We start from the raw sequence: 27,062 nt of genomic DNA on the forward strand, positions 1-27,062 counted from the left end.
AAAGCAAGTCGTCGTCAAACTTCCTTCCCATTTGGTCTACGACTAAACATTCAGCTTGACGGGAGCGAGAGAGACCAGCTACTACTTGCAAGCAGACGCACAAAGAGAGAGTGGAAGGACCTGCAGCCATGGGAGTCAAACTGTACTACACCACCGTTACTGCTTCGCGGACGGTGAGTCAAGCAGCCTCGGTTCAATAAGTTTACCGTCTGTGTTTTCTGTTCCGGCGGCTGCAGCTAACAATGCTCAGTCTAACAGACACACCCAGCGCCCTATCAGTAATAGCTTCCTCCTGACTAACAGTGCAGCGGGCCTATGCCACTCACTGCCGCTTTATATCATTATTGTAACGTTAGCGTTACTCATCTTAGTCATGCTGAGGAGGATTAAGGTTATTATTGCGACATGTATCAGGACTTAAAGGATGTGCAAACACGAAGCAGGTGGCGTTATTTCACATGACTTGCCTAAAACTGTTAGGGAAAACTGTCTATTTTTATGTAGCATGTTAGCTAGCTATGTTTTACAGACACATCTCCTCAGTACATGGATGTTGCTTAATATAAGAAGCGAGATTATCATAATGTCACTTTGGTTTATAGGACAAGTCAGAAAGCCAAGTGCAGCCATCAATATGTATGCATTTCCTGTGTGGAGAATCGTACGCCAAACTCCATTCAAAAATCTGATAGTTTAAGGTTTCCCATGTCTTGCAAACTTAAACGGCACTCTGGAGGCCTTTTGCTGTCATTGTACATGTGTGGTGTCACCATACAGCGGGTGCGCTAAATACAACTGCATTTAAAGAATTTTGATTATTTTAATGGCGCACCTGCTGCTCTGATCTCGTGCACCATTTGCAGCGGAGTTGTAGTTAGCGATCAGGCGAACGAGCACTGAAACCAGAAATGTTACTTTAGTAGGAGCTGCCTGGTAGATCGTATGTTAGGCCGAATTCACCAGTAGACGGTGTAGTTTGAAATAAAGTCAGACGTTATTTATTTGTAACGCCTGTCTTTGTTCTCAAACGTGATTTGCTTAAATGATTGAATTCTGCAATGGAGTTTTGCCGCACATTTGGTCAGAGACTAGGATTAGAATCAAGTTGAGCAGGTTAAAAACAACTGTGCATACGTCGAGATTGAAAAACAAATCGTTCCTGTTATAATAATTATATGATAACAATAGTTTTGCAGCATTTTATTTAAACAGTGTGGGGCAAGGCATTGGGCCTCACATCTGGTACCCATTAGGTGTGAGGAAAGTTTTAGTGACGTGGTTTAGTTTTTAACCCTCTCCTGTGCAGTAATTCTTCTCGGTAAGGTCTGGTTTGCTGCGTTTGCCTTTAGGTGAAGAGTCAGACTGGGAAACGTGATCCAGTTTGTGTTGCTGAATTAACAACATAAGCTTCTCATGATTTAGAGGAACCGTTTCAGATTTGTGGAACTAGTCAAAGCAATTCCCCTTTTTCGGTGTGGGGATGTGACACTGGCCTTGCAAGGACTGAATGCCAGCTTGTGTTTCCAGTTGGTGTTGTGCTTAGGTGTGGTCGCAGTTGCAAAAACCCCCTCCCAACTTCCTCACTCGCCCAGAAAGATAGCAGTCAGTTCTCTAACCCATGTCTATTAATCATCACCCATGAGCTAGTTAAAGTCACAGCGTACAGCTTCAATCTAAAAATATCCAGCCTAAATCATACAGTTTTTTTTTTTTTATATATTTCAGTCCTTAGTTAAAAAAAAGCCCCTGTGTTGCTGCCCAAGGTATATTTGGACTTTTCGGTAGCTGTTTGGGTGACAAGTTAGTGATCACACACTGACTTAGTCTTTGAACAGCAGCTTGACAGTTTTAATGTTTTTGTTCCACCTGGTTCTTAGAAATGTGTGGTCTAGCCAGTTCTTATCAGAATATGAGTCTGGTGAGATGCCATTTGTATTTTATTAGGTGGCGTGTTGCAAAGAGAAAAAAAATACCTCTGCATGCAATTGGATAGTCCTACAACCAGCCGGAGCCTTGTTTTTGTGAAGAAATTCCATTTCAGTGTGGTCAGATGATATGTATGACTAAGTTGCTATACTCTTCTGTCCATAAAACCCTCCCAAACAATTGGCTCTTTGCAGGAGCAGAATCAGTTTGCAACACAGTATGTTTCATAGGCCCCATTCAGACCTGGTGTTAACATCCGACATGGGCAATCCCATCTTAAGTGGGTCACCTGGCATTAAAATGCGTATCCACATGTGTCCCCAGCCATAATTTGAGATCAATTCTCAGTTTCTCGCTCTGTATCTGAAGAATCACTGTCATCATTTGCGACGCAGTTGAGTATTATAACAGCTTCTGTCTCTAATGGATCTCTTCTGCTGTTTCAGAACCATGAACAGCTGTTTGTTGTGTCATGTTTGGAACAAGCTGTGCTGTCTCTCTCACTCACTGAAATCACATGCCTTAATGATAGTTATTATTATCATTATTACTTTTATTTCTGCCCCGACAAAGCTCCAACCCTACGCACTGTAATTTCACTGCGGTGCTGTTTGAAGCGGCGACAAAACAAATCTCTAGTAATAAAGGTAAATAAAGACAAGTGATTATTGAAGAAATATGTGACTTAACTCCACGTGACTCCTTGTGCATAAGTATGATCACATTAATAATTAACCACATGTTGACAAGTTTTTAGTGACACAATCATGCGCAGTGTACTCATGTTAAATAGTTCCATTTGTTCATCGTTGTTTAGGTTTATTTATTATTTAGTAACAGCTACAAGGACAGAATATCTTTAAAAAGCTCTCATTGCCAATTAAAATAATCACCTTAGGTGCTTTTTCCTTTTCAGGCAATGATTTATAATAGTGGTTTGCGTGTTTTTTTTTTTTTTTTTCTCTGAATGAATGAGGCTAAACAGAAGAGAGTAGGTGGTTTGTAATGTGGCCTGAAAGCATAGTGCGTTCACACTATCAAGGGAATGGCTGGGTGTGTTCACTAGACCACTTTAAACTGGTCACTTGAGATCCGATTGCCCACGGCGGATGTCTATGCAACCGTTTGAACAGGGCCTGATTGAAGCTCTTGTTTTTTCAGGTGAAGTCTCAGCAGGCAGAAGTGATTCGAATCCTCGACAGTAAAAGCATCCAGTATGAGCTCATTGACATCTCAGTGGGCGGGGAGGTCCGGGATGAAATGAGAAGCAAAGCGGGGGATCCCACAGCAGTCCCTCCCCAGCTTTTCAATGAAGACCAGTACTGTGGGGTGAGGAAAGCACACACTCTTTTTACTGTCTTACAGTTGACCCAGAAAGTAGGGAAAAACATTACTGTGGATTTTTAACTAGTATGTAACTTTGATTTTATTGCGCAGTAGTTTTGCTGAATTTGTTTGGTAAATAATAGGCCTATAACCAACCATTATTCTTTCAATCCAGTTAATCTGTTCATTGGTTGTTGGATTAGTCAATTCCTCCCTTGGTTAGACTTGAATAGAAAAAATTATTTACTAATAATACTAATAACTTTCAAGGTTTCAAACTTTTATTCAAATTCACAATAACATAGGAAAACATGAAATCTACAAATGAAGGAACCATTTTTCCCTAATGATACCATGTATCACAAAATTTAATTAGGAACAATGCCACTCATTAACATAAATAGCTGTGAGGATTATTTAAACGGTTATGCTTTTTGTATTTAGAAAAGTACTTACACTTTTAAAACTACTCACAGCTGACTTAGAACATTAATGGAAATCTACACCATTAAGTTTTATATGTCTGTATGCGCATAAACAGCTTGCAGCTTGCAAATAAACTGGAAAGCAGCGTCAGGAGAGTGTTAATTGAGTTTTGACAACGACTTGGCGAACAATAATGTGACAAAACTCATTGTAATAATCCAAACACTGACTCTGGTGAGCCGTTTCCTATTCACAAAACATCCCTTTTTTTGTATTTGATAGTATATATAGAAATCACATGGTTTCAGTGCAGAAATAACTTTGTCTGCTGTGATTTTAAAGCATTTAAAGTAAAAAAAGTCCATCAGTTCTGTACTGTACTGTACTGTACTTCTACTGTATTTGAATGTTTCAGTTTTCTTGCCTGCTGAATGACACTTTTGGCTTTTCCTTCTCCACAGAACTATGAAATGTTTTCCGAGGCGGTGGAAGCAGATACAGTGGAACAGTTTCTGAAGCTGGCGTGAGGAGGGCTGAGTGGTGTTCTCCATCTAAACCCGTCTCCCCCACCCTGTGCCTCGTCAGAGGCCCTTTATCCAGTCTCTCTCTGCACCGCTGGCAGTGTCCACCCACTTTCAATGCCATAATGAAGAATGCCAAATATACCGAATCCAACTAATCAGAAGACACACATTCCCTCTGCTGCACCATTAGATCCTAAATCAGTCTTAATCTTTTTTTTCTTTTTATGTGTAATTTTCTGCTTTAAGATTTTTGATTCCTTTCAGACCTTTTTTTCCCGTCTCACAGACTTGTGTTACTAAGTGCTCCTTGTCCAATTGGAATCAGTGGGGTGTCGAAATGTGCGGTAATTGGGGCGACTAATCTCGGCCTTGGCCACATGATCGCCGGAGATTAAACTAATCCGCTGGATGACAACCCACAATCTTCCTGATCCTCTGCAGACCAAACACACCATCGTCTGTCAGTCTTAACTAATTTGTCGTCTGTTTTCTGTAGCCTTCAAGTTCCCATGCTGTACACGATGGCACATTATTTGTACTTTACATGGATGCAAACGCACACGGAAGTAGCAAGGAACACAACGTCCTTAAACTCAATTATTAGGAGTTATAGCAGCTCAAAGACAGGCAACTTTTAGTAATTTTGGTCCATTGGTCTCTTTATACATTATGTAACAAGAGGTTTGGTTCTGAAATGAGAACCAGGGCTAGCCTGTAACATATTTAAAGGTGCAATCGTTATTTTTCATTAAGTGTTGGTCACCATTATGCATTATCCTTAAAGCCTAACCGACATGTCCACTGTATTTCCTTCCTCATAAATGTTTGCAAAGACGATTTTTAACAAAACTGAAAAACAGACGGTGTTTACATACATGTTTGTTAGCTTACTGTCGTCCTCCATGTTTGTGCACATTGCTCGCCACTGCCACCATCTAATGATCGATGAGTGTTACATATCTTAAATTAGCACGTTTCAAACAAAACAAGGACCTGCTTGTAAAAATGTTACTCCACAGCACTACTAGTGGTCAAAAACTCAACAAGCTACCTTTAAACAAAAGTGTGAAAATTAAGAACATTACAAAGATAAAGTCTACGCTTTCAATTATTTTTGCTTTTTCATCTTAACATAGGAACTAGATTGACATCTTAAGTTAAACATGGCTGTTACCTGCAGTATCTTTTTTTTTTTTTTGTTACGATGCCACTTTAGTCAGAATGTGTACGGATAATGGCTTTAATTTTCAGCTATTCATTTTCAGTTAATGGTCAACTGAGGTCATGACGTTTTTCAGGAGCTTTAGAGGCTTGTCACATGGTACTATTGAAAGTTACACATGGTGGTTTATGTATATTGCTTATTACAGTTTTCTACGTGTCTTAGGTTAGTTACTTGAGTCTTAAGTGCAGATAAGAAACCAGTGTTTCACTGCTAAACTTTTAATCCATGTTAATTGATTGGTTAAAATAATAGCTAACTAAAGAAATATGAAGAAATTTACACTTTCCTGAGTCTCTAATGGGCCAAACTTATTAACAAGTTGCTTAACTTCGTTGACAGAATCAATGATTAAACATTTCATTAGACGTCTGCATCCACTAGAACCGGATGAACACATTTCTTAATGTCACATTTGGTGCCAATTTATATCTGTAATGCGCTTTTTGCTGGTGGATCATTCACTGTTGTGTTAGCACTTACCTGCCATCTTCAACATTTCTCATAATTTTACTGTATAACTTGAAAGCTTTGTTCCTGGCACTGGTGGGCGCTCTGTGTTGACGACTGAACGGGGCAAAAAAGATGCCAAACATCTAGAGGGGAGCATTTGATCTGGAGTGTTAATGACTGGACTGATGAAGATGTTTTGAGCTTTCAGTAGCGTAGCTTCTCCTCACACTGTTTTTTTTTTTTTTTTTTTATAAAATAAATGTTTCAGCTTCACTGATTGTACTGGACATGGAGATGCGGTAATGTGACTATGCACTGAAAATCTGCCTCATTCTGAACACAGACATATAGGTGGAAGCTGTTTATATTGACCCGACTCAGTCTTATTAACAGCCTTAGGGAACACTCACCACATGGGAAAACTGAAGGCTTCACTTATTTGTGCTTTGTATAATTTGTATTCATTCCATTGATTGATCTCAGTTAATTTTCATGTATTAGTGTTTTGTTTTGTTTGTTTTTTTTAAGTGAGAACAGCACACATTCCCTCTCTAACCTCTTACATCTGTCAACCCCCTTGCTATCAGAATAGTATTGTTACGGTTCGTTATGTTAATGACAGCCTTCACACACAATGTTTGTGCACTGTTTTGTAAGTCGATGGTTGTGGATGTTTGCCTGTAATTGATGTATATTCACTATGAATCATGGTTTAGACATTCCATGTCTCTCTCTGAGCTACTGCTTTGCTTTTGGACCAATTCCCCTTGGCCAAAAAAAAAAGATGAATATAGGGAATAAAATGCTGTTGTCTTCCAAGAAGATTGTGAAAAGTGATTTATGGGTTAAAAAATAAAACTGAGTTGAATCGACCTGCCCAGATCATTTTTATTTATCCCTCAGACCTCAATTCAGCAGAAAGACTATTGTGTATGCATCCCAGCTGAACGAGGAATTTTACAGGATAGTGCGTGGACATCTGCCCATCCCCAGTAAGTTCATTTTTAATTTACATGTCAGTGGAATGTTCTGAAAGCCCGTATGTCATGGGATGACATCTCTTGTGCTCAGGACCTATTCCAGTATATACAAATGCTGCATGTGGCCTACCTATCACTATGTACTTGATGAAATATGACCTCAACAAAACTGGACACGCCGATTTGGTTGCTTAAGCTTAAATGTAAACTGCTAGTCAAGTTGTTAAGTCATTATTTTACTGCTGTTATTTAAACTAACATTTGATTAGGAACTCGGTAACAAGTACACGAATGAAGTATGAAGATATGAGAGAATGAACAAGAGCGTCAAGTTTGGCGTTTGGTTGCAATACTTCGTTTGTCCTACAGGTGGAGCATATCCAAAATAATACAGAAAAATACAAAGACCACGAAGAAGAAAATGCCACTCACAAGCTCACAAGCTAACCGAAGCTAGCTTAGGGAACCGGGAAATACGTTCAAAATAAAGGCCTCGTCATATCACGACTGTTACATTTCCTTCACATTTCTTTTGAACCTAACATTAATCGGTCAAATGCATATTATTATCTTCAAAAAGTATGGAGTCCTAGTAGAAGAATGAATAAATGAATCTCAACATTAAGAAAGACGTCGTACGTTCACTGGTTTCGCGATAGTTTTAGTTTGAAAATGTTCACCGGACGTTACAACGACGCTTTAGTGTTTTTAAAACACTGGTAAAAAGGAGGAAGCTCTGAATTTTGACAGGTAACAGCTAAGGTAACTTGAGTAAACTTTGTATTTTAATGGCATTGTCGTGAATGACGATAAATGGGATTAAATTGATACGTGCATTGCGGTCCAGTTTCTTCTCCAGTCGGCGTTGTTACGGTGTGTCAGGAGCAGCAGATTCATATGTTAGCTAGCTAAGCTAAGCTAGCCGACAACTGTTTTGAAACGACAACAAGGCTAAACATAACGCGTTAGCTTGTAGAAATAAAATAGCTCAATGCAGTGTTTCTGCTTCATTGCTTACCCCGTTTTCGTCACATTTTGCCACCGTGATAATAACGTCAGCTGACACATTTAGCTGCCACTGCTTGGTGTTGTTTTAGCAAAGACAGCTGCAGGTATTGCTCTGCTTTTCGACAAAGAGGACTCCAAGCAACACTTTTTCACTCAAATGTCAGAAGCTATTTTGGAGTACAAGCCACACAGGAGATGTTTATGTCAGAGTAGATAAAACGTGATATAAATCACAGTATATAATGTAAAAGCTTGTCTATATAACCTAAAAATAAAAAAAAAAATAACCTGCTGAAGTACTTTTTCATTCAAAAATAGAATGTCTGTGCAACTATTGCTGGTTTTGTCTACCAATGTCCAATATAATATAATCAGGATAGTAAATAAGCCATACTAGTTTATATCATATCATATCCATGGAGCTGGATGTTCATTATTGTAACAGAAAGTGGGAATAAGTTCTCTTAATATATATATTTTTTGTGTCCTTTGAAGCCTGTGAAGATGAGCATCCCAGACTACTTGCAATGTGCTGAAGACCACCAGACCGTGCTCGTGGTGGTCCAGCCGGTTGGCATCGTTCCCGAGGACCAGTTCTTCAAGATCTACAAGCGCATAGCCAGTGTGAGCCAGGTGAGCATTCGGGACTCCCAGCGCCTCCTCTACATCCGCTACCGCCACCACTACCTCCCCGAAAACAACGAGTGGGGTGACTTCCAGACGCACCGCAAAGTGGTGGGCCTCATCTCCATCACCACCTGCGCCTCGGCCAAGGAGTGGCCTCAGACCGCCGAGCGTTTCCACGGGCAGAAGGAGGTGTACAGCTCCACGCTGTACGACTCGCGGTTGCTGGTGTTCGGGCTCCAGGGGGACATTGCAGAGCAGCAGCGCACAGACGTGGCCTTCTACCCCAGCTTTGACCAGTGCTCTGACGTGGAGAAGAGAGTGGAGGACTTTGTGGAGTCGATATTTATTGTTCTGGAGTCCAAGCGTCTGGACCGGGCCACAGATAAGTCCGGAGACAAGATAACGTTGCTCTGTGTGCCCTTTGAGAAGAAGGACTTTGTGGGTTTGGACACAGACAGCAGGTGAGTTGTGCTTTCACTGTATTCCAGCCAGTGTTTCTTGAACTTAAATATAATTTAAGAAGTGCTCAAATGTTCATTGTCATCAGTAAATACCGCATTATTGGCAAGCTTGTGTTGAACTGTTTGTTACATGTCAGTCTCACCTGCTCCAAAATTCTCCTCTCAAAAATCTGTCCTTTGATTTTTGCTGCGTTCATTTTTGTTTGTTTACCTTGCTTTATTTGTCTTTCTTCTTTTTTTCTTTCATACTGTCCTGTGAGTTTATTGTTGGGTGTGAAAAGGTGAGACGTTAGACTCATAAGTGTAGGTAACCCACTCCGATCCCATCAGCTTTAGCTCTGCCCCGAAGGACACTGTGCTGTTGTTCATCTGTTCATGACTCCAAATCAAACTCATCACTCCTCCGCTCATTTCAGTTCATACGCAAACCCATTTAAAATAGCTTGTTTCAAGGCATTGACCATGGTTAAAGTATCAGTATAAGTAAAATAGTCAATTCCACAGCAGTGACACTAACTACGAGGAATAAAATATATACAGTATAAGGCAATCTAAGCCACAACCCACCAAGTGATACTGTTTTCGTAGTGTAGTTGAAGACTTGAAGATTTACAGTACTACATTCTGCTTTATTGCTTGACTTACATTAATATATGCTATACCAGCAAACTTGTGTTCAACACTGACACAGTTGAACAGTGAAGGTTTACCTTGATTCACTTGAGCAGCCAGTGCTCACAGAGGTTCACTGATCACATTATTGTAGTCTTGTCTATTCATTTACATTAATTACTAAATTTTACACTGCTTTAATAGTTGGGAGGGAAGTTAAAGGGCCATACCTGTATTTATCCTGTGTGTTCTAACCAAGAACCACATAGAAGTCATGTAGAGTTACAATATTTCTTCCTCCCTAGCGGCCACTGGATTCAAACATAGGTCTGTCTGTATCCATTCATCATGGTTTAAGTTACGCCGTCACCGTCCTGCTGCGAATCCTCAATAGTTAACACCTCAGTTGACTGCCAGTCAGCAACCTTTTTAAAGGAAAATGCTCCACAAAAGTGTTTCTTTGCAGCCACTTTAGGACATTTATGTTTAAACTTCTGATTAGCACTTGAAAGACATTTCCAGAAGATTGTGAACACAGTCTACACTTGCCAGTTCATTGGGTACACTAGTAAAAACAAATGCATTTTAATATAACAGCACTAAATCTTATCTTAATGAAGATTATGGTACTCATATTTGTTTAAAGTTACTGAGAGAGCACTATTGAATTATACTATGTTATATCAACATTTTGGCAACCCCATTTTCGTCAGTGAGCGCCAAAATGATCACATATTTGAGTTAATGCCTTACTGGTGATGTTTTAATGTAAAATGAACATTGGAACAGTCATGAAGGAGAGTTTAATGCATTGCTGAATGCATTCATTTTCACTAGTGTACTTAATGAACAGAGTGAGCGTACGTATGCTTGTATTATTATTATTATTATACCTAGAAAATCTAGAGAATAGAATTGACTATTGCCTGTCATGCTCAGTGGTATTCCTAATATTGCAATCAGTAGCTGATTTGGCAAGTGTAACAAATCTTAACAATTCACGCTCCTTATATTTAAGTGCTCAAATGAAGGCAACTGAAATTGCTTGATTTTTTTGAAGAGGTTTTATCTCTCATCCAGAGGGGACATTTAACCTCTTGAGGGGTTGTTAAACTTTCTTGTGAAATGGCTAGTCAGATGTTATTTGATTCCACACATTTACACGCTTCCTTTCTGAAAAACCCAGTCTGCTCTGATAGGTCAGCTCCAGAGAAACACAACACATGCTTCTTGTTTGAGCCAAAAGTAGCAAGCTAAATGTGGCTGTGCTCCATGTGAAGAAGTGATACAGGGAGAGGGAGAGACATGGAACATTGAGAGTTTCATTGGACACAGGCTGAGTCCAGCCTGGTTTAGCCATACTCAATTCTTATCAGAATATGAGTCTGGTAACACAATTGCAAACAAATTTAAGTCAGTGGCGCTCAGATGATGTGCGTGATTAAGTTGCTGTAACTCTTCTGTCCATCACTGCATAAAGCCTGCCCAAACAACTTCACTGGCCCAGCAGATCTTAGCCAGAGCGTGATCAGTTCCCACAGTGACTGTAGATAGATTTTCAGAAAATTACAAACTCCAAAACAAATGTCTTATAGGTGATGTTTAGTGCAAGACACATGACACACTATATATAGACCAAAACATTTCATTTGACTTCTTGGAGGACTTCAAGAGTGAAAAAGAACCTTTTGCATGAGAAGTGAATTGTCTTCAAGAAACCCAAGCAAGTTCTGTTTCCTTTTTTAACGGATAAGACCCATAGAAGGCAAATTAACAGCAAAGATCCAATGGCAACAAAGGCCGACTGTGGCGTTGCTTCCTTTAAAACTGAAGAAGCAGTCACTAAAAAAAAATAAAAAATAGGAAGAGCTTTTAGTGCAGGTATATAAACCATTGTACAGAACGGGATGATCAGTTCCTTTTTCCACATGACCATGTCGTTGTCCAAATATTTGCGTATTAGAATATTCAGACGAGATGAAGAAGAAAAATGAAAAGAGCCTTCTCTCCATGCCCTCTTGACTTGCTCGCTTTCATCACGTCTGTTTCCCTTCTCTGGCCTGGTTCGCTAAGCTGAACAGCCATTCAGAGTGTATGGTGGCTTGCTTTATCACAGCCTATAGACATAGCATGAACTGGGAAACACATGTGTTCAGTGTAGTGTAGGTACATCTGCCCTACCTAACTCAGTTCAGTGCCTCATATTCTACCGTTACAAAGCTTAAAATGTAAATTTTTGTTAAGCGTTTCAAAAAGGTGACATTACAACTGTCTCTTTGTTACTGAGATTGTTCTTAGTGAGTGAGCCTGAAATGGTAATGTTTCTGATATTCTTCTCCCCTCTTTTGTAAACGACATGGGCAAAACATTAGAAGCATCTGTCAATCACATCGAGCTACAACCTTAATAAACATATAGTTAAATGAATACCACTCCAAACCTGAATTTCTGTATATAACATCTATATCCTTCTACATTTGTTAGTCAGACGTGTAAAAAAAAAATTTGCAAACAGAGAGGCAATGAAAACTCCAATCTACAGTTTCACTATAATGTCTTTAGAACAGCCATGCAATTTGGCTAGGAAAATAGCCTTGAAGAAAAGCTCTGGTTGAAACCTATTAAATATTCATTTATGAATCATCTGTAATGGGAAACTTAATTGTAGGCTCGCTGGGAGACACATTTTAGAAGTTTTGCTTGATCAGCTGACTACCCAGGTTACAGTAGCAATTAATTACAAGTGTACTGATGAATACTGTCTCTATTCATCATATAATTAATGGCAAAGTATATACTGTAGTTCATTCCAGGAAATGTCAGACGAATGATCAGTAAATTACTGAGTCATACTCTACAGTTAAATCTTTAATGTTGTCATAATTGGAATAATAATCTTTTTAATTTACAGACAAAGCGCTTTTACTTGTCTTCCTGTTTCCTGACTCTACAATTCCATTTTTATAGATTAAAGTATTAACTGAAACCAGTGGCCACCATAAGAATTTTAAAAAAGCCATGCCTGGGAAAATGCTCAGGCTAAACTAAAAAGTGTATTCACAAACTAAACAGCATCATGGAACTAGAATATTTATGTCCTGGTATACTGAAGGAGGAGCTGATAGTTTGGACTCATTGAACACATCATAGCATATGCTACTGAAGTTCATCCCAGCTTCAGAAATATATAGTTGGAATTTGACTCGATGACACAGTAGTCACATGGATATCATATCTTTTACTCACGAGAACTTACAGTATATTGCCTTCAGGCTTGGCATAGCACTGTACCAGCTCTTAAAAAAACATAAACCTGATTATGGCATCCATGTCTGAAGAGCTAGCTTACTTCATTTTTTATGAGCAGCCTTTTCATTTTGGTTGTTTTCTGACCTGAACAATTTCATTCATGTTCGAAGTAGCCTACTGAGCATTAGTATGAATTTTTAAACTGCTATAATAGATGCTAATGTAGATTTTTATATCCCTGCATCTAGATTATGCAGCTGAGGAAATTTTGTCCACAGCTCATTTTCACTTTTAGTCCCTGATCACCACGTGACCTTCCCAGTCTTTCAGAAGGCTTGAATGTCTTCCACAATGGTATTCAAGTGTTTTCCTCAAAATTTCCTTGTCTCCTAGTGAAGCTGCTCCTTCCTGTTATTGTGCAAGACTAAAGGGTCGTAGGACAGCTCGTACTCTCTCCTTGTCTTGTTGCTCCCTTTTGCTTGTGCTCTCCCATCCCATATACCCCTCTGTAGCTGACTGATAAGATTCACCTGCGTCTCCTCTCCTGGGTCCTTCCGCAAGAGACAATAACACAAAGTCAGGGCTGTTTTTAAAAGAAGGACATTTCCACTACGTGAATTGACAAAAATGAACCGAAGAGCCAAACACCTGGCTTTTGTTGTTCAAGAATCTGAGCCACTTCATCCATCATGCTGTTGTCTGAAAACTTTTTCTCCCTCTACCTGCTGCTTCACCTCAGGCATTATAAGAAGCGATGCCAGGGACGGATGAGGAAGCATGTCGGAGACTTGTGTCTCCAGGCAGGCATGCTGCAGGACGCGCTGGTTCACTACCACATGGCTGTGGAGCTGCTCAGGGGAGTTAATGACTTCCTCTGGCTGGGTGGTAAGTCAGGAGGATGCTTGCTTATTACTACAATTTGAGACTAAAGTATTGAGTTTTTTGTTTTGTTTTATGCATTTTCCTCTACAGACATTCAGTGGGTGCAACCGTGGGCAATATTTCTGTTCCATACATCGCAAAAACAAACAGAAATCAGAAATGGGAACCCATTAAGAAATAAGGAGACAATATACCAGAAAGTGTAGTTTGTTTTTGCTGTGATTTTGTCCACAGCTGCGCTGGAGGGTTTATGTTCAGCCTCGGTCATATTCCACTACCCTGGAGGCACAGCGGGGAAGACGGCAGGACGCAAACCAAGTATCTCCCAGCCAGCAGACGCGGGGAAACGCCACAGGCCAGGTGAGTACATCACTCCCAGTATCCAGACTGACTCAAACTGTGGCCTCCACGACGGTTGTCTGAGTCGTGATTGAGTGAGAATATCTGTGCTGACTAGCAACTCAAACATCGCTAAGCTTTGCTCAGCTAAGCTGCTTCCTTTGTGTGCAGAGCACAAGACGTTAGCTTCCTCAACTGCTCCAGCTTGTCTTATTGAATCCTGTTGACTGCTAATTTAAAATTAACACCATTTAATCTGTCTGCTGTGTAAGCAATATGCTATTAACATGACGTCGTATTAACATTGCTGTGTTTATCTTCAACTAATTGTAACAAGAATAAAAAACAACGACCAACCAAACTAACATGCTAATGTCAGACTAATGTCAGACTAATGTATACTATGTTATTATGTCAGGATGATATCGGATAGAAGTTAATGGCTAATGAGTATGGATTAATCAATTAAAATAATAATAATAATAATAATAATAATAATAATAATAATAATGTACAAATAGTAATTATTCATCTATTTTTCAGCTATTGACCAGATACAAAAACAACAAATAGAAAAATACATTAAAAGGAATGAATGTACAATGAAACTTAAGTGTGACATGAACAAAATGCACTCACTTGCCAGTTCAGCAGGTACACTAAATCCTCCTTCATGACAAGTTTGTGGTGCTGTTAAACTGGATTGAATTAAATACTAAAGTGTTTCTGTTATTTAATCTGGCCTGCTGGCTAATATGGCCTGTCAAAATAATAGAAACACAGTACAGTTCAATAGTGCTACAAACTACAGCCTCCAGATTTAGTACATTTTATATTAGAATGCTTTTGTATTTGCGTACCTAATGAAATGGTGAGTGTAGATTAGAGACTAAAAAAGAAAAAGTGCAGTTAAACGTAATGCAGCCATGACATGTCACTGGTCTGTTGTATATACTACAATATATACAGTTCCAATAATTAATATATACTGTACACAATATGCTGTATAAACGGCAAGTAAGTACATTACATGTATGTGCAAAAGAAGCTCTGAACATATAGTTACATACCTAAAACAATAAGTGCAAATATAGAAACACAGAGAGCATTGAGTCGTAGTGGCAGCAGCACTCACTGCCATTGTGGAAAACAAGTAAATATTTCTATATTCAGTGCTTTCATCACCAGGAGCTCATTTGAAATTGTGTTACATTTTTGCTTTATTGTATACGCCAAGCTATATGCTAACAGTTAATCACGCCTCCTGGCTTGCAGTTCCTAGCAAAAAGCAGCAGCTGCCACTAGTCAGATAGTTGGGACTAACTCTGCTAACATTGCGCCTTGCGTCATGGAGTGAATCTGCATTCTTTCTCTCTGTCTGTAGGGGCTCAGGAGGTTCTCATTGACCCAGGTATGGATTGTCTAACCAACTTAGCTCTTCTAGACAGCAGTCTGCCTGTTTGCTTGTGGTCCCATGTGCTCCGCTTACGTGCATTTGATGTCAAGCTTCTTCCTGCATCATCGCCGCCTTAATTTGTAGTGTTTATTATTTTACGATGAAAATCAATTAATGTTTTTTTTTTCCCCCCGACTATTACAGATAGTGTTTTCCTGTGTTGGTTTATTACCGCCATTTTTCTTTTTTTTATATATATATATATATATATATTTTCTTGCTCCTTCTCACAGCCACACTTTTGGTAGATAGCAGAAATTTAAATGGCCTCTCTCAGTTGATTTGGTTTCTTATTTATTGCACCATTATATTAAAATGCTCACATCTTTTGCTTGATTATAAGAAACAAATCTTTAACACTCTCAAAATCATTTTAAAAGAATCATTTCCTAGAATATTTCCTCAGTAGTGAAGATTATGTAGTTTATGGTGCATACTTGAACTTTCAGTAGCTTTATAAATGTTGATTGTAAAATTGTCTCTATCATGGCAAGAGATCAAAATACATTTCTCTAACTATATACTGTAAATTTAACAATGTACTTCACCGTCTCAGAAATTGTAGCAGCTCTGTACAATCATTGCCTCTTTGTTATATTGAATGTGCAGTTTAGCTGAGAAATAGCGCAATGCAGCCTGTCATTATTCACAGTGACAATATCACAGCATTGCTATGGACACAGCCCTGTTTGTAGCGGAGGCACTCAGCTGAATTAGTATTCCAATCAGATTTGGGACATTTGAGAGGCGCAGCTTGGAAGTTCTTAACTGTGGACTTTAGCTGTTAACATTAACTTAAATCAGTGACACATCTTAAAGACTCTGGGGACTTTGGATTAATTCTTCTATCTCTTAAGTACTGGTGTAAAGGAGTGCAGGCCAATTCAGTGTAGATTTAAGAGTTATCTTTAGTTTTTAACTGGATGAGATCATGAGAGCTAGAAAACAATACACAACTTTCTGTTGTTTGTTTTGTTTACAGTGGTGTTTCATGTGTTAATTTTGAGATTTATTTAAACTTATTTAAATGCTTCATGTACTGTAGTGTACATGTATGTGTTATTTAGTTTGTGCATAAATATGCATGAGGTGGTGGTAGCCACAGAGGTGTCTTTTAAGAGTCAGTGGTGCATTGAAGTTTCCCCTTCTACCTGTTTTTCAGTCCATTCCTTTCCCTTCTGTAGCAGAACACTTTGATGGACGGTTGCCTTCATGTTTTACCTGCATTAATTTTAAACGTTCCTCTTTTGAGTGTAGGTGCCCTCACAGCCAACGGCATCAGTGCAGACACCAGCGCAGAGATTGGACGGGCAAAGAACTGTCTGAGTCCCGAGGACATTATCGAGAAATACAAAGAGGCCATCTCCTATTATGGAAAGGTACTGACCAAGAACTACACACCCTCAGTATCATTGTTGTCAGATTTAAGATACCAATAGCATCAGTATCTTCAGCTTCATTGTTTAATTTCAACATAAAAACATTTTTTGTCTTGGGTCTTTAGTATAAAAGATATTTTCGTAACCGTTATAATACAGCTACTATTAACCATCTCATCAAACAGTTCAACAGATAATACTTTTTTTAATAAATGGCTAGTTTATAAAGTCTATAAAGTCTGTTAACCCTTTAATCTCAATTTTATTAAAAAGCTGTAATATAAAATCTATATTTTATTTCAATATAACTGTCAAAATGAGTCTTTGACTTTGAAACTATTAATGTTTTATATTACATTAGATACCTAGGATATCCTGTTTGTCCCCCTCTTTTCCATGCACATGTGACACTGCACAGGTCATTGTCTGAGGTCACTGACAATTGACATATTTTTAAATATATATACATATGTAAAGCTCCTTAATTTTTTTTTTTTTAATGCGACAGTGTTTTTGTAAAAGGCTAAAACTACATGTGAATGTGGACCTGTGTGTTTTCAGCTATCAACAGACTGTAATAGAGTTACACGGCACTGTGCTACTTTGAGGCTGTACTGTATTTACAAGTTTTTATTACAGTCAAATGGGATAAATACCAATGTTATTTATGATTTGTCATTTCAGATGAGTTTCAGACAGTAAACAATAGAAGATAGAAGACTAGAAGATTATATATTGTAGATACTTTACAGGTGGTAAAAATACCTCATAGTACCCCATTGATTGTAGGCTAAAGACTAAATAAATAATTACATTGTTTAAATTATTTGCATTATTTAACTTGTTTATGTCATTATTCATTCAACAGCGGGAATAGTCTAGAGATTACAATGTGCTTATCTTAAACTGTATTGTGACAAAAGCACAGTATGAGACTGATTGTTAAGAAAACCATCAGTGAATACTAACAAGTAACACACGTGCTTCCTAATCCTGACAGATCTTTTTCCTTTGTGCCAGAGAACACCTTTGTTGTCAGAAACACATGAACACTGAGCCACACACCGGGTTACACTTTATCGTGATGAAAGCCGTCACCGTAGCTTACTTTGAGTCAGACCCAAGTAGACTACCTGCTCCTGCTGCCTGTAATAATTGCTAGCGCATCTCATTTGCACCTGAAAATGGCCCCCTTTACATTGAGTAATGTTTCATACATAGACACAGTAGGGAAATCAGAAAGTGTTGAGAGACCTTGGTATTTTACTTGTTTTTTAAAGTCCATTACAAGTTCTGCAGATTAGGAGCTGCGACCTTGAAAGCACATATTCTTCAGCGATAAGCAACAAGTCCTATCTGGGGCTGCAGTAGTCCTCTAAATGTGCTTAACCATTTTTATCAGGAGACTGTCCTCTTAATATTGAATAAGAACAAGTTGAGATAATGCCTGACCAGCCAGAACACAGTGATCACAACAACGACGTAATAATGAATCACCCGTCAGTGTTTAGATTAATAATCATTTGTGATAGTGTTTACCTTGGAATTGCTTTTAATCAAAACCAGCATTACTTTCATACATGTCTGGGTTGTAATTATTATCCATCCCACCAGAGGGCAGTATTTGATTTGGTTTGACAGCATGCGTAGGTAGCGATAACACTGTCACAGTGATATCAGAGCAGGACATGCTGACAGGTGCTGTTTATTACTGCCTGTGACACAGGGATGAGACTTTCCAGAAAACAAAAGCACAACTATAATTAATGGAAATAGAACTTTATTTGTCAGCAGTAACCTTTCAAGACCCTGAATTACCCAGACACAACTGGGTTATACATGTGTTCATAGCATAATATATTTGTATTCTCTTTTGACCACTGCACTTGTACAAATTCTCAAAGAATAGTATTAAAGTATCCCTAATGCTTAGGGAAAGCTGAATAGGCTCATTATGCTACCTAACTATTCAGAAAAAAACCTGTACTTTATCTTCATTATTATAATTGCCTTTTTGCTCTGACCTCCCACAGCCCTTTTACCTTTAACTAGTTAATTCAGAATTAAATTACATCTCGACACATAGCCATTCAGATATTAATTGAATTTTAATAAGGAGACAATGAGGGTGGAAGTGGAAGGAAGTTGAGGGACGGTGAGATAAAAAAAAAACGAACTTACTTGCACACAGTGTGAAGCCTGAGCAGTAGTAGCTCAGATTTTCAGGGGCCGGGAATCCCTGAAAGACGAGTGACGGGGGATCCGAGTTATCACACATTTTTTCATTAACGTAGAGCCTGTCCCCCCCTCTGCCCCTCTTCTTATCTACCCACAGTACAAGAACGCAGGCGTGATCGAGCTGGAGGCCTGTGTGAAAGCGGTCAGGGTGCTGGCTATTCAGAAGAGGGCCAGGGAGGCTTCGGAGTTCCTGCAGAACGCTGTTTACATCAACCTGGGACAGGTATGCAGTCTGACTGGGAAATGTTTCTCACTGTACATTACTAACGCTAGCTTACCTGCTGAGTGTAGGGTTTGAGTGCCCTTTTTTTTTTCTCAGATTTTCTCATATTCTTGAGGTTATATTGGAACAAAGTAATTAGTGCACTAAAGCCAGCTTATCCCCCTGGTTAGGTATCTAGATCAGTCTGGTTAAAGTGTTCTTAATAATCCATCATACTACTTAGCAGAATGTCACAACCCCAAGCAAGGGCAATTAATTACATAAGGAATGTAAAAGATGCCCTCTCAACATGTCAGACAAATGTAAAATGACTGCTTTGAATAATACATTTTGTCTGATCTGTTTTCTTGATACCAATCTCCAGTAAAGTAATTGTGCAGAATCCCACCGGTGCATCCAGGTGTTAAACAGAGATTTAACGTGACATTTCCCAGCCTCAGATAACAGTGATAACGGCCCTTTTGTATCAAGCTATGCGTCATTCTACACAGTGAAGCTCAAACATTCAGGGAGGTATTGATAAGCAAAGCACATTTCAGAGGACAAGGGGACATTAACGATGTCTTCTTCATAAATGCAGCTGTCGGAGGAGGAGAAGATCCAGCGCTACAGTATCCTGTCGGAGCTCTACGAACTGATTGGCTTCCATCGCAAGTCCGCTTTTTTCAAGCGCGTCGCAGCCATGCAGTGCGTTGCTCCCACCATCCCGGAGCCCGGCTGGAGGGCCTGCTACAAGCTGCTGCTGGAGACGTTACCTGGATACAGCCTGTCACTCGATCCCAAGGACTTCAGCAAAGGTAGGCCTGGACATCTGGAGGTTGGTAATGTGAAAATCAGTGGTGTGCATATACTGAATTCTAAATCCCCTCTGATCATTCAATAGTGAGCTGCAAGACAAATAGTACTATGGTTTAGTTGGTTTGGATTTAGGTTTGAGGAGTGGTCATTAGTTAGGACAGGCATATTAGAGTCAGCCAATCAAAGGTAGAGTGGAATGTGTCATACCTTCACTCACATAAACTAAGTCCTGTTTTACCTCAAACAATTTTGCAACAAAAGAATATTAATAAATATACCAAAGGCCAAATAAATAGGAAAGACGAGGGAAATTAACTCACATTTATTGCAGATTGTATATGGTGAAATAAACTTGATGTAATATTTTGCTGTACAGATTAGGATAGATTAGGAGAATTTTCAATATTTGATATATTTATTTGAAATATTTCAAAAGTCAGCTGTCATTCTAAATGTGAACTAAAATTCAGCTTATCTCTGATGGAAACACCAGTCTTGGCGTATATTATATCCATGCATGAGGACAAGTAATATCTAAAAGCTTTCTCATTACAAATTATGTTAATTTTATAATAATGGGACACTAATTTGCAACAGACAGGGTAGAGCATTTGCAAAAGATTAAAAAAGAAAACAGTGGCCCCAGACTAAAGAATAATTCTGTCACACTGCATAATTGTGTAGTTGTGCACCAGGCTGATTGTAAAATCTGCACCTAATGTTAATTTCATAATGGTTCTTACAACCTGAAGTCAAACAGCACAATTTAAGTGACAAATACTACTAGTTCATTTTGGAGTGAACTACAAATGCAAGAGCAGCCTTCACTTTTTGTAACAAAGGATGTTTATCCTTTGCTGGAGGGCAGCCTCGAACAATTTCAGACTTAAATTAAGAGTAACTGGAGATAACAGGATCATTATCAAGGTTTTCTCTCCACATTTTCACATGGGAGTGTGGTGGGTACGATATGAGAATGACACATTGGTTTGTTATTTGCATAGGCATCATCTCTAAACTATCTTTCTTACATTTTATATGCAATATGTTTTCTAAACTGATCGGCCACAACATTAAAACCCCTGACAGGAGAAGTAAATAACATTGAGCATCCTGTGACAATACAATGTTCGTCTGGAACATTTTTGGACCTGGCATTCATGTGGATGTTACTTAGACATGTACCCCCCACCTAGACCAGACCAGACCAGGCACCCCCACCCCGTAGCAATGACACTCCTTGGTGGCAGTAGCCATCCCCAGCAGGATGCAGCCTGACACAGACACATGCACAAAAACAGTTTAGGAACAACTCAAGAAACATGAAGAACAGCACAAGGTGTAGACCTGGCCTCCAAATTCACTAGATCCCAAACTGATCAAGCATCTGTGGGATGATCCACAGAGGCCCCCACTAACAACATCTTGTTGCCAGACACCACAGGACACCCTCAGAAGGCCCATGTCCATTCTCTGATGAGTCACAACTGTTTTGGAGGCAGAAGGGAGACCAACACAGTATTAGGAAGATGGTCATAATGTTATGTCTGATGGGTGTATGTGACAATAAATTGTAAAAAATGCTCATCACATTCATCTTCACTTAGATTTATCTATTCATCAAGTCCAGTAGTGCTGCTTTTGTATGAGAGGAGGTCCGTTCTTAAATACTGAATGCAGTACCCTCTTGTCTGATCCAGAATGCATGAGAGACAGCAGTGCAAACATATTTAACAGATTAAGGAAACGAAGAGCACGACATCATTTCACTCCGAGCTTTGCCATGCTCTCAAGAGTTCTCCTTCAGGGTGTTCTGCATTCAAGCCACCACTTTGCTCGAAATGAGACACGGCTGAAACCTGACCTGGGCTTTTGTAGATACTTCTTTGAGACCCTGGTGATAAGCCTCTTGGTTCTACAGACTGTTGACCTTCTCTTGACCTTCGCAGACTCTTGTCAGCCACTCAACGGCAACATAAAAGACTCAAAAAAGCTCAGGGATATCTGCGTTTTATCTTGAGAACGCTATTCAAAAGATATTGAGTGAGGGTATTTTTTTCTGATATGCTGTTAATCTTTGGCCTTTACTCATTCCTAGATAGTGAATAGAAACAAGATACATATTGTTTGAGGTAAAGCGCCTTTCACTCAAACTGGAAGATTCTTATAGATTGTATTGGGGATATGTGAAACTGAAATATGTGATAAACCTGCGTGGCCTCACATATTTTGGGTTTCAATCTGTTAATTAGACAAGATGAGTCTGTTGAAAGACACTTTAAGTGAGCTTGTTTTCTGTAGGTTTTCATAATTTTTTAGGTAAGGCATACCTGCTACGTCTTGGTTTAACTGTTCAGTGCCAAATGCATGAAATGAAAAAGGGGAAAACACACAAGAATTCAACTAGGTATGTACAAATACGAAAAGGGAGACACAGACATATTTATCACAGTTATATCATTTTCAATCATTTAGCCACAAAAATGAGCATGTTTACGCAGTCTGGCTGGAGTTGGGAGCATTTCAGTGTGGGTTTGTTCGATCCAGTGAAAACATCCTTTGAGAGGCTGCCCTTGAAGCAACATCACTAGGTTAAAATTTTCTAAACATGGGGGTATTTAGGAAGTGCACGGTATTTGACAGGTTGCATTATGTGCACTGAGCAAACCAGGATTTGGAGCATGATTCATGCCAGAGGCAGAATGTAAAGGCGCTGTTTAAGTCTGTCAGCACACCAACTCTATGGCATTGTTATACTAAATTGCTGCACTATACCTTTAGCATGGAATCATGTCTGACTATGTCTAAGTGACTATGTCAGTTTTGTCACTCCTGTGTCTTTATGTGATCCCAGACTGACTCCATGCTCTGCCAGACCATCTGTTGCAGGAGTATGTGTTATTTTTGGTGCTGCAAAATGAATTTGGGATCTGATGTCTCCATAGTGACATATCTCCATAGCACAATTAACAAGAATACACTCAGAATTTATACGTTTAAAGTCTCTAAGGTGACTTAACAATATAACAATACGATTGTCATCTGCATAGCCTGGGATAGCAGGCCTCATATTCTGAAAAGAATTGAATAACACGCCATTTGAATTTCATCAATGAGCATGTTTCGACCGATACAGCAACTGGATATTTCTACAGCTGTCAAAGTAATTTTGTTTATGCATAAAACCGCCGCAAATGATTTCATTACCCCGGCATATCTTTGCTGGAGCATAATCAGTTCCCAACAGAGAGACTTCAGACCAGCTTTCCACCACAAACATTTTGTGGGCGGTGAAAGTTGAAAGTTGGTCTGGCTTCCAGGTTAGTAAGTACAAACGGGGGGGCCTTCCTTCACATGAAAGTTTCATAGTCGTTTGGCAGTCAGACCTGAAATATGATTTTCTCTTTTAGCATGGAATAAAGGGAATCATTAAAAAATAAAATATCACTGTATAAAACAACTGCTTATGTCTCTACTTTGTTATTGTAACGTTATAATCTCTGTAAACTTTAACTGGGAGTCAAGTTAAACCATTTCAGTGATATTATAAGATGAGAAACACCTACTCTCTTATGCAATTAATACATTTTTAACATTTCATACCTTGGTCACATCCTTTGTGGTTTGTGTTCTATTATAACGAAATACATACTGTACTGCATTCAAAGACGGTGTTACTTCTCAGTAACTGAAGATACTATTGCGTGTTCTCTCTGTGCTGATACATCATTTGTACCACTCTATTTCCAACTGAGATATGAACTCTGAATTCCCAAAGGACTGATAGGAAAGTCATTTGGCAGAAGGGATCAGGTGGGAGTTTATCAGGCAATAAGCTAGAGACGCAAGTTCACGACAGAGAGAAAATGGGGATCAATGGTGCATTCCAATAAGGCTTCTGTGTGTGAGATATAGTGGAGCAAATGACTTTTTAAGTGGTTCACAGGCCCCCTTTCACCACTTCTCCTACTAGAAATGGGTGCATTGTCACTTTTTGCCTGCGTTCTTCCTCTTGCATAGACCTCTGCTCCCACATTTGTCACTCTTTCTCAGAAATTTAGGGAGTTTTTTTTTGTAATAATTTAGATGTTATTATGTGGGAGAGTAATGGTATATGTGGCACCTTGCTCAGTGATTAAAAAGAGGATTCAGTGCCTTTTGAGTCAGGTTTTGCATGACTGTGCAACTGCTTGGCCATGGCACCACACTCATTATCTTGGTGGTGTGTTAATTGGATTGCCAGACACCTCCAGTTTGAGTCTGAAAATACCACAAATTAAGTCATTTTTTGTGTGCGAGCGAGAGATACATCCTCAGAAAATCCAAAGTGTCCCTTGGATTACTGTCCTCCAGATAAGCTCTGGTTTTGGCAGACAGGTGGAAGTCAGCTATTCTTAGACTGCTTAGTGGGTGCAGTTTCACGACAGGGAGAAAAAAAAAAAGCTTTGGAAGGAATTGCATCTGCAGTTTGCTCAGATGGCAAAAGAAGTCAGGATGCATAATAAACTTGGTAGAAAAATGCTGATAACGGAAAGCATCACAGACATGATTTGATGTTATTGGAAGTGTTATTTAAGCTGAGGAAACATCTGAGTGTTTACCAAATAGCCTCCTCCCCTCCCGCTTGCCCCTCCCGCGACATCCCGAGCACATCTTTCCTCTAGTTTTTTTTTTTTCCCACTCGGTGAGTCAACAGTCGACAGCTGGGAGTGGAGTGGGACATCTCGTAGGGGGCTGAGGGCCTTATGTAACTGTTGTTGTCAGGCTAGAACGCTATTAAGATGTCTTGTGGAGCTCTGCAGAACAAACAGCGCCCGCTAAGTTAGCACCACACTGGAGGCCATGTGATAGTCCACGGTGGGGATACTTCCATTTTTATGCGACGGCTCCAATGCAAACCCTTGAGCTTAATCTAATTATGTGTGGCTTTTTGTGTGCAAAGCTTTTAAAGCATGCCAAATGCAGGCTTATGACGAGCTCTCACACACTTGTTGCTGTATCCTGCATTTGACGGTAATTATGGTATACACCGATCAGCCACAACATTATGACCACCTTCCTAATATTGTGTAGATCTCCCTTGTGCCTCCAAAACAGTTGTGACTCATCAGTGGGGGTGGGTGTCTGGTCTGGTCTAAACTTTTGGTGCTTAGGTGGGTGGTACCTTAGACAAGTACCACCCACCTAAGCACCAACAGTTTCCCAGCAGAACATTGTATTGTCACAGGATGCTCAATGTTATTTACTTCTCCTGTCAGGGGTTTTAATGTTGTGGCTGATCGGTTTAGAAAACATATTGCATATAAAATGTAAGAAAGATAGTTTAGAGATGATGCCTATGCAAATAACAAACCAATGTGTCATTCTCATATCGTACCCACCACACTCCCATGTGAAAGCGTGGAGAGAAAACCTTGATAATGATCCTGTTATCTCCAGTTACTCTTAATTTCAGTCTGAAATTGTTCGAGGCTGCCCTCCAGCAAAGGATAAACATCCTTTGTTACAAAAAGTGAAGGCTGCTCTTGCATTTTTTGTTTTGTTTTGTTTGTCATGTTTTTTGAGTTGTTCCTAAACCGTTTTTGTGTGGAGATGGCTGCTGCCATCAAGGAGTGTCATTGCTATGGGGTGGGGGTGCCTGGTCTGGTCTAGGTGGGTGCTACATGTCTAAGTAACATGAATGCCAGGTCCAAAAATGTTCCAGCCGAACATTGTATTGTCACAAGATGGTCAATGTTATTCACTTCTCCTGTGTGGTTTTAATGTTGTGGCTGACTGGTTTGGTGCGATTACAATTTGTTCCAAAATTATGTTTGTTGATGGGGAGGATTGGGATATAGTTAAAAAAACATTATCCTAACATTGCCTAAAATATCTTTTCCAGATTAATTTGTGGTGCAGTGCTCATATTTGTCAGATCCATACATAAGTTTGCAGAAGTGGTTGGAGAGAAATTCATGAGTTAAGTTCCAAATAGCAGTCCTTTAAGTTCATTGAATTCGGTAGTACGTATGCAGGGATGGATCCCTGTAACTGTGTTATTTGACTTTATTATTTAAGTAATAAATCAAAATTAACATAAATTAAAAGCTATAATGACGTTATTTATTAAAATGTTAGCAATTCTCAAAATAGATTTCCAACAGAAATACTCATACGTGGTCTTATACACAATTTATGAAATGTATTAGTTACTTCTTGACAGATAGCCAGCAATGAACTGAAAGAGATAAGTTTGGGATTGATTACATGTAAAATGTCTTAAGATCAGGATAGACTTAGTAAATTGGATAATTGTCACAATTCTCTCATGACCATTGCTTGCTCTCACACAAATAACAATATTTTACACATTTTTTTTTCTCATGATGGGAATAGTTGTTGTAGTTTAAAATAAATAAATTGCACTTGGAGCATACACAGTGTGCAGACCACATTTTTTCAGTAGTTGATGTAGGAACACAGAGTTTTAGGTGACTTCCAGAATATTGTCCTACATATAGCATTGATGACAGTGTACTGACTTGTACTTGACCTGACTTGCAATAGCTGTTTAACGTTAGATGTCAGCAATGAGCTTTGCCAGCTTTGTGAGCATGATTTTTCTCATCTCTCTCCCAGGTACCCACAGAGGCTGGGCTGCTGTACAGATGCGCCTCCTGCATGAACTGGTGTACGCCTCCCGTCGCATGGGCAACCCAGCCCTGTCTGTGCGCCACCTGTCCTTCCTGTTGCAGACCATGCTGGATTTCCTGTCTGATCAAGGTCAGCTCACAATAGACGCTCAGACAGAAACTCAAAAAGTATTACACTTTTATTGCAGAATTTAAACCCTCTGAGGTGCTTCCAGCATCATACCCAGGCTTCAAAAAAAATATCTAGACACAGCCAACCTGTCCCTTGGTGATTGCTGCATTATAACAGTGCGTTTAA

The 27,062-nt window shown here is 39.3% G+C and overlaps 2 protein-coding genes across 5 annotated transcripts in view; both read left to right on the forward strand.

Annotated features, from left to right (window-relative positions):
- sh3bgrl3 (SH3 domain binding glutamate-rich protein like 3) lies at window positions 1–6,782 on the forward strand. Its single transcript, XM_084563476.1, has 3 exons — window positions 1–173; window positions 3,088–3,255; window positions 4,140–6,782. Exons 1-3 carry the CDS (start codon window positions 129–131, stop codon window positions 4,203–4,205), a joined length of 279 nt encoding a protein of 92 aa, XP_084419602.1. The 5' UTR covers window positions 1–128; the 3' UTR covers window positions 4,206–6,782.
- Window positions 6,783–7,426: 644 nt separating this feature from the next.
- trappc9 (trafficking protein particle complex subunit 9) overlaps window positions 7,427–27,062 on the forward strand; it is a 213,790-nt gene continuing 194,154 nt past the window's right edge. Inside the window, exons 1-9 of one of the 4 annotated variants that reach the window (XM_084563278.1) lie at window positions 7,427–7,619; window positions 8,361–8,953; window positions 13,554–13,699; window positions 13,931–14,056; window positions 15,420–15,446; window positions 16,749–16,870; window positions 19,206–19,331; window positions 19,912–20,128; window positions 26,751–26,894. In XM_084563278.1, coding sequence (XP_084419404.1) covers window positions 8,370–8,953; window positions 13,554–13,699; window positions 13,931–14,056; window positions 15,420–15,446; window positions 16,749–16,870; window positions 19,206–19,331; window positions 19,912–20,128; window positions 26,751–26,894 — 1,492 coding nt within the window. In that variant the 5' untranslated portion in view covers window positions 7,427–7,619; window positions 8,361–8,369. The other 3 variants (XM_084563280.1, XM_084563281.1, XM_084563279.1) reach the window with 3 other exon arrangements.

Source organism: Chelon labrosus (genome assembly GCF_963514085.1).
Source record: "Chelon labrosus genome assembly, chromosome: 16".
Taxonomy (NCBI): domain Eukaryota; kingdom Metazoa; phylum Chordata; class Actinopteri; order Mugiliformes; family Mugilidae; genus Chelon; species Chelon labrosus.

Coding starts and splice junctions, on each gene's coding strand:
- sh3bgrl3 (XM_084563476.1), top strand. CDS start 129: ATGGGAGTCAAACTGTACTACACCACCGTTACTGCTTCGCGGACG. Junction 174..3,087: donor CCGTTACTGCTTCGCGGACG/GTGAGTCAAGCA, acceptor TTGTTTTTTCAG/GTGAAGTCTCAGCAGGCAGA. Junction 3,256..4,139: donor ATGAAGACCAGTACTGTGGG/GTGAGGAAAGCA, acceptor CCTTCTCCACAG/AACTATGAAATGTTTTCCGA.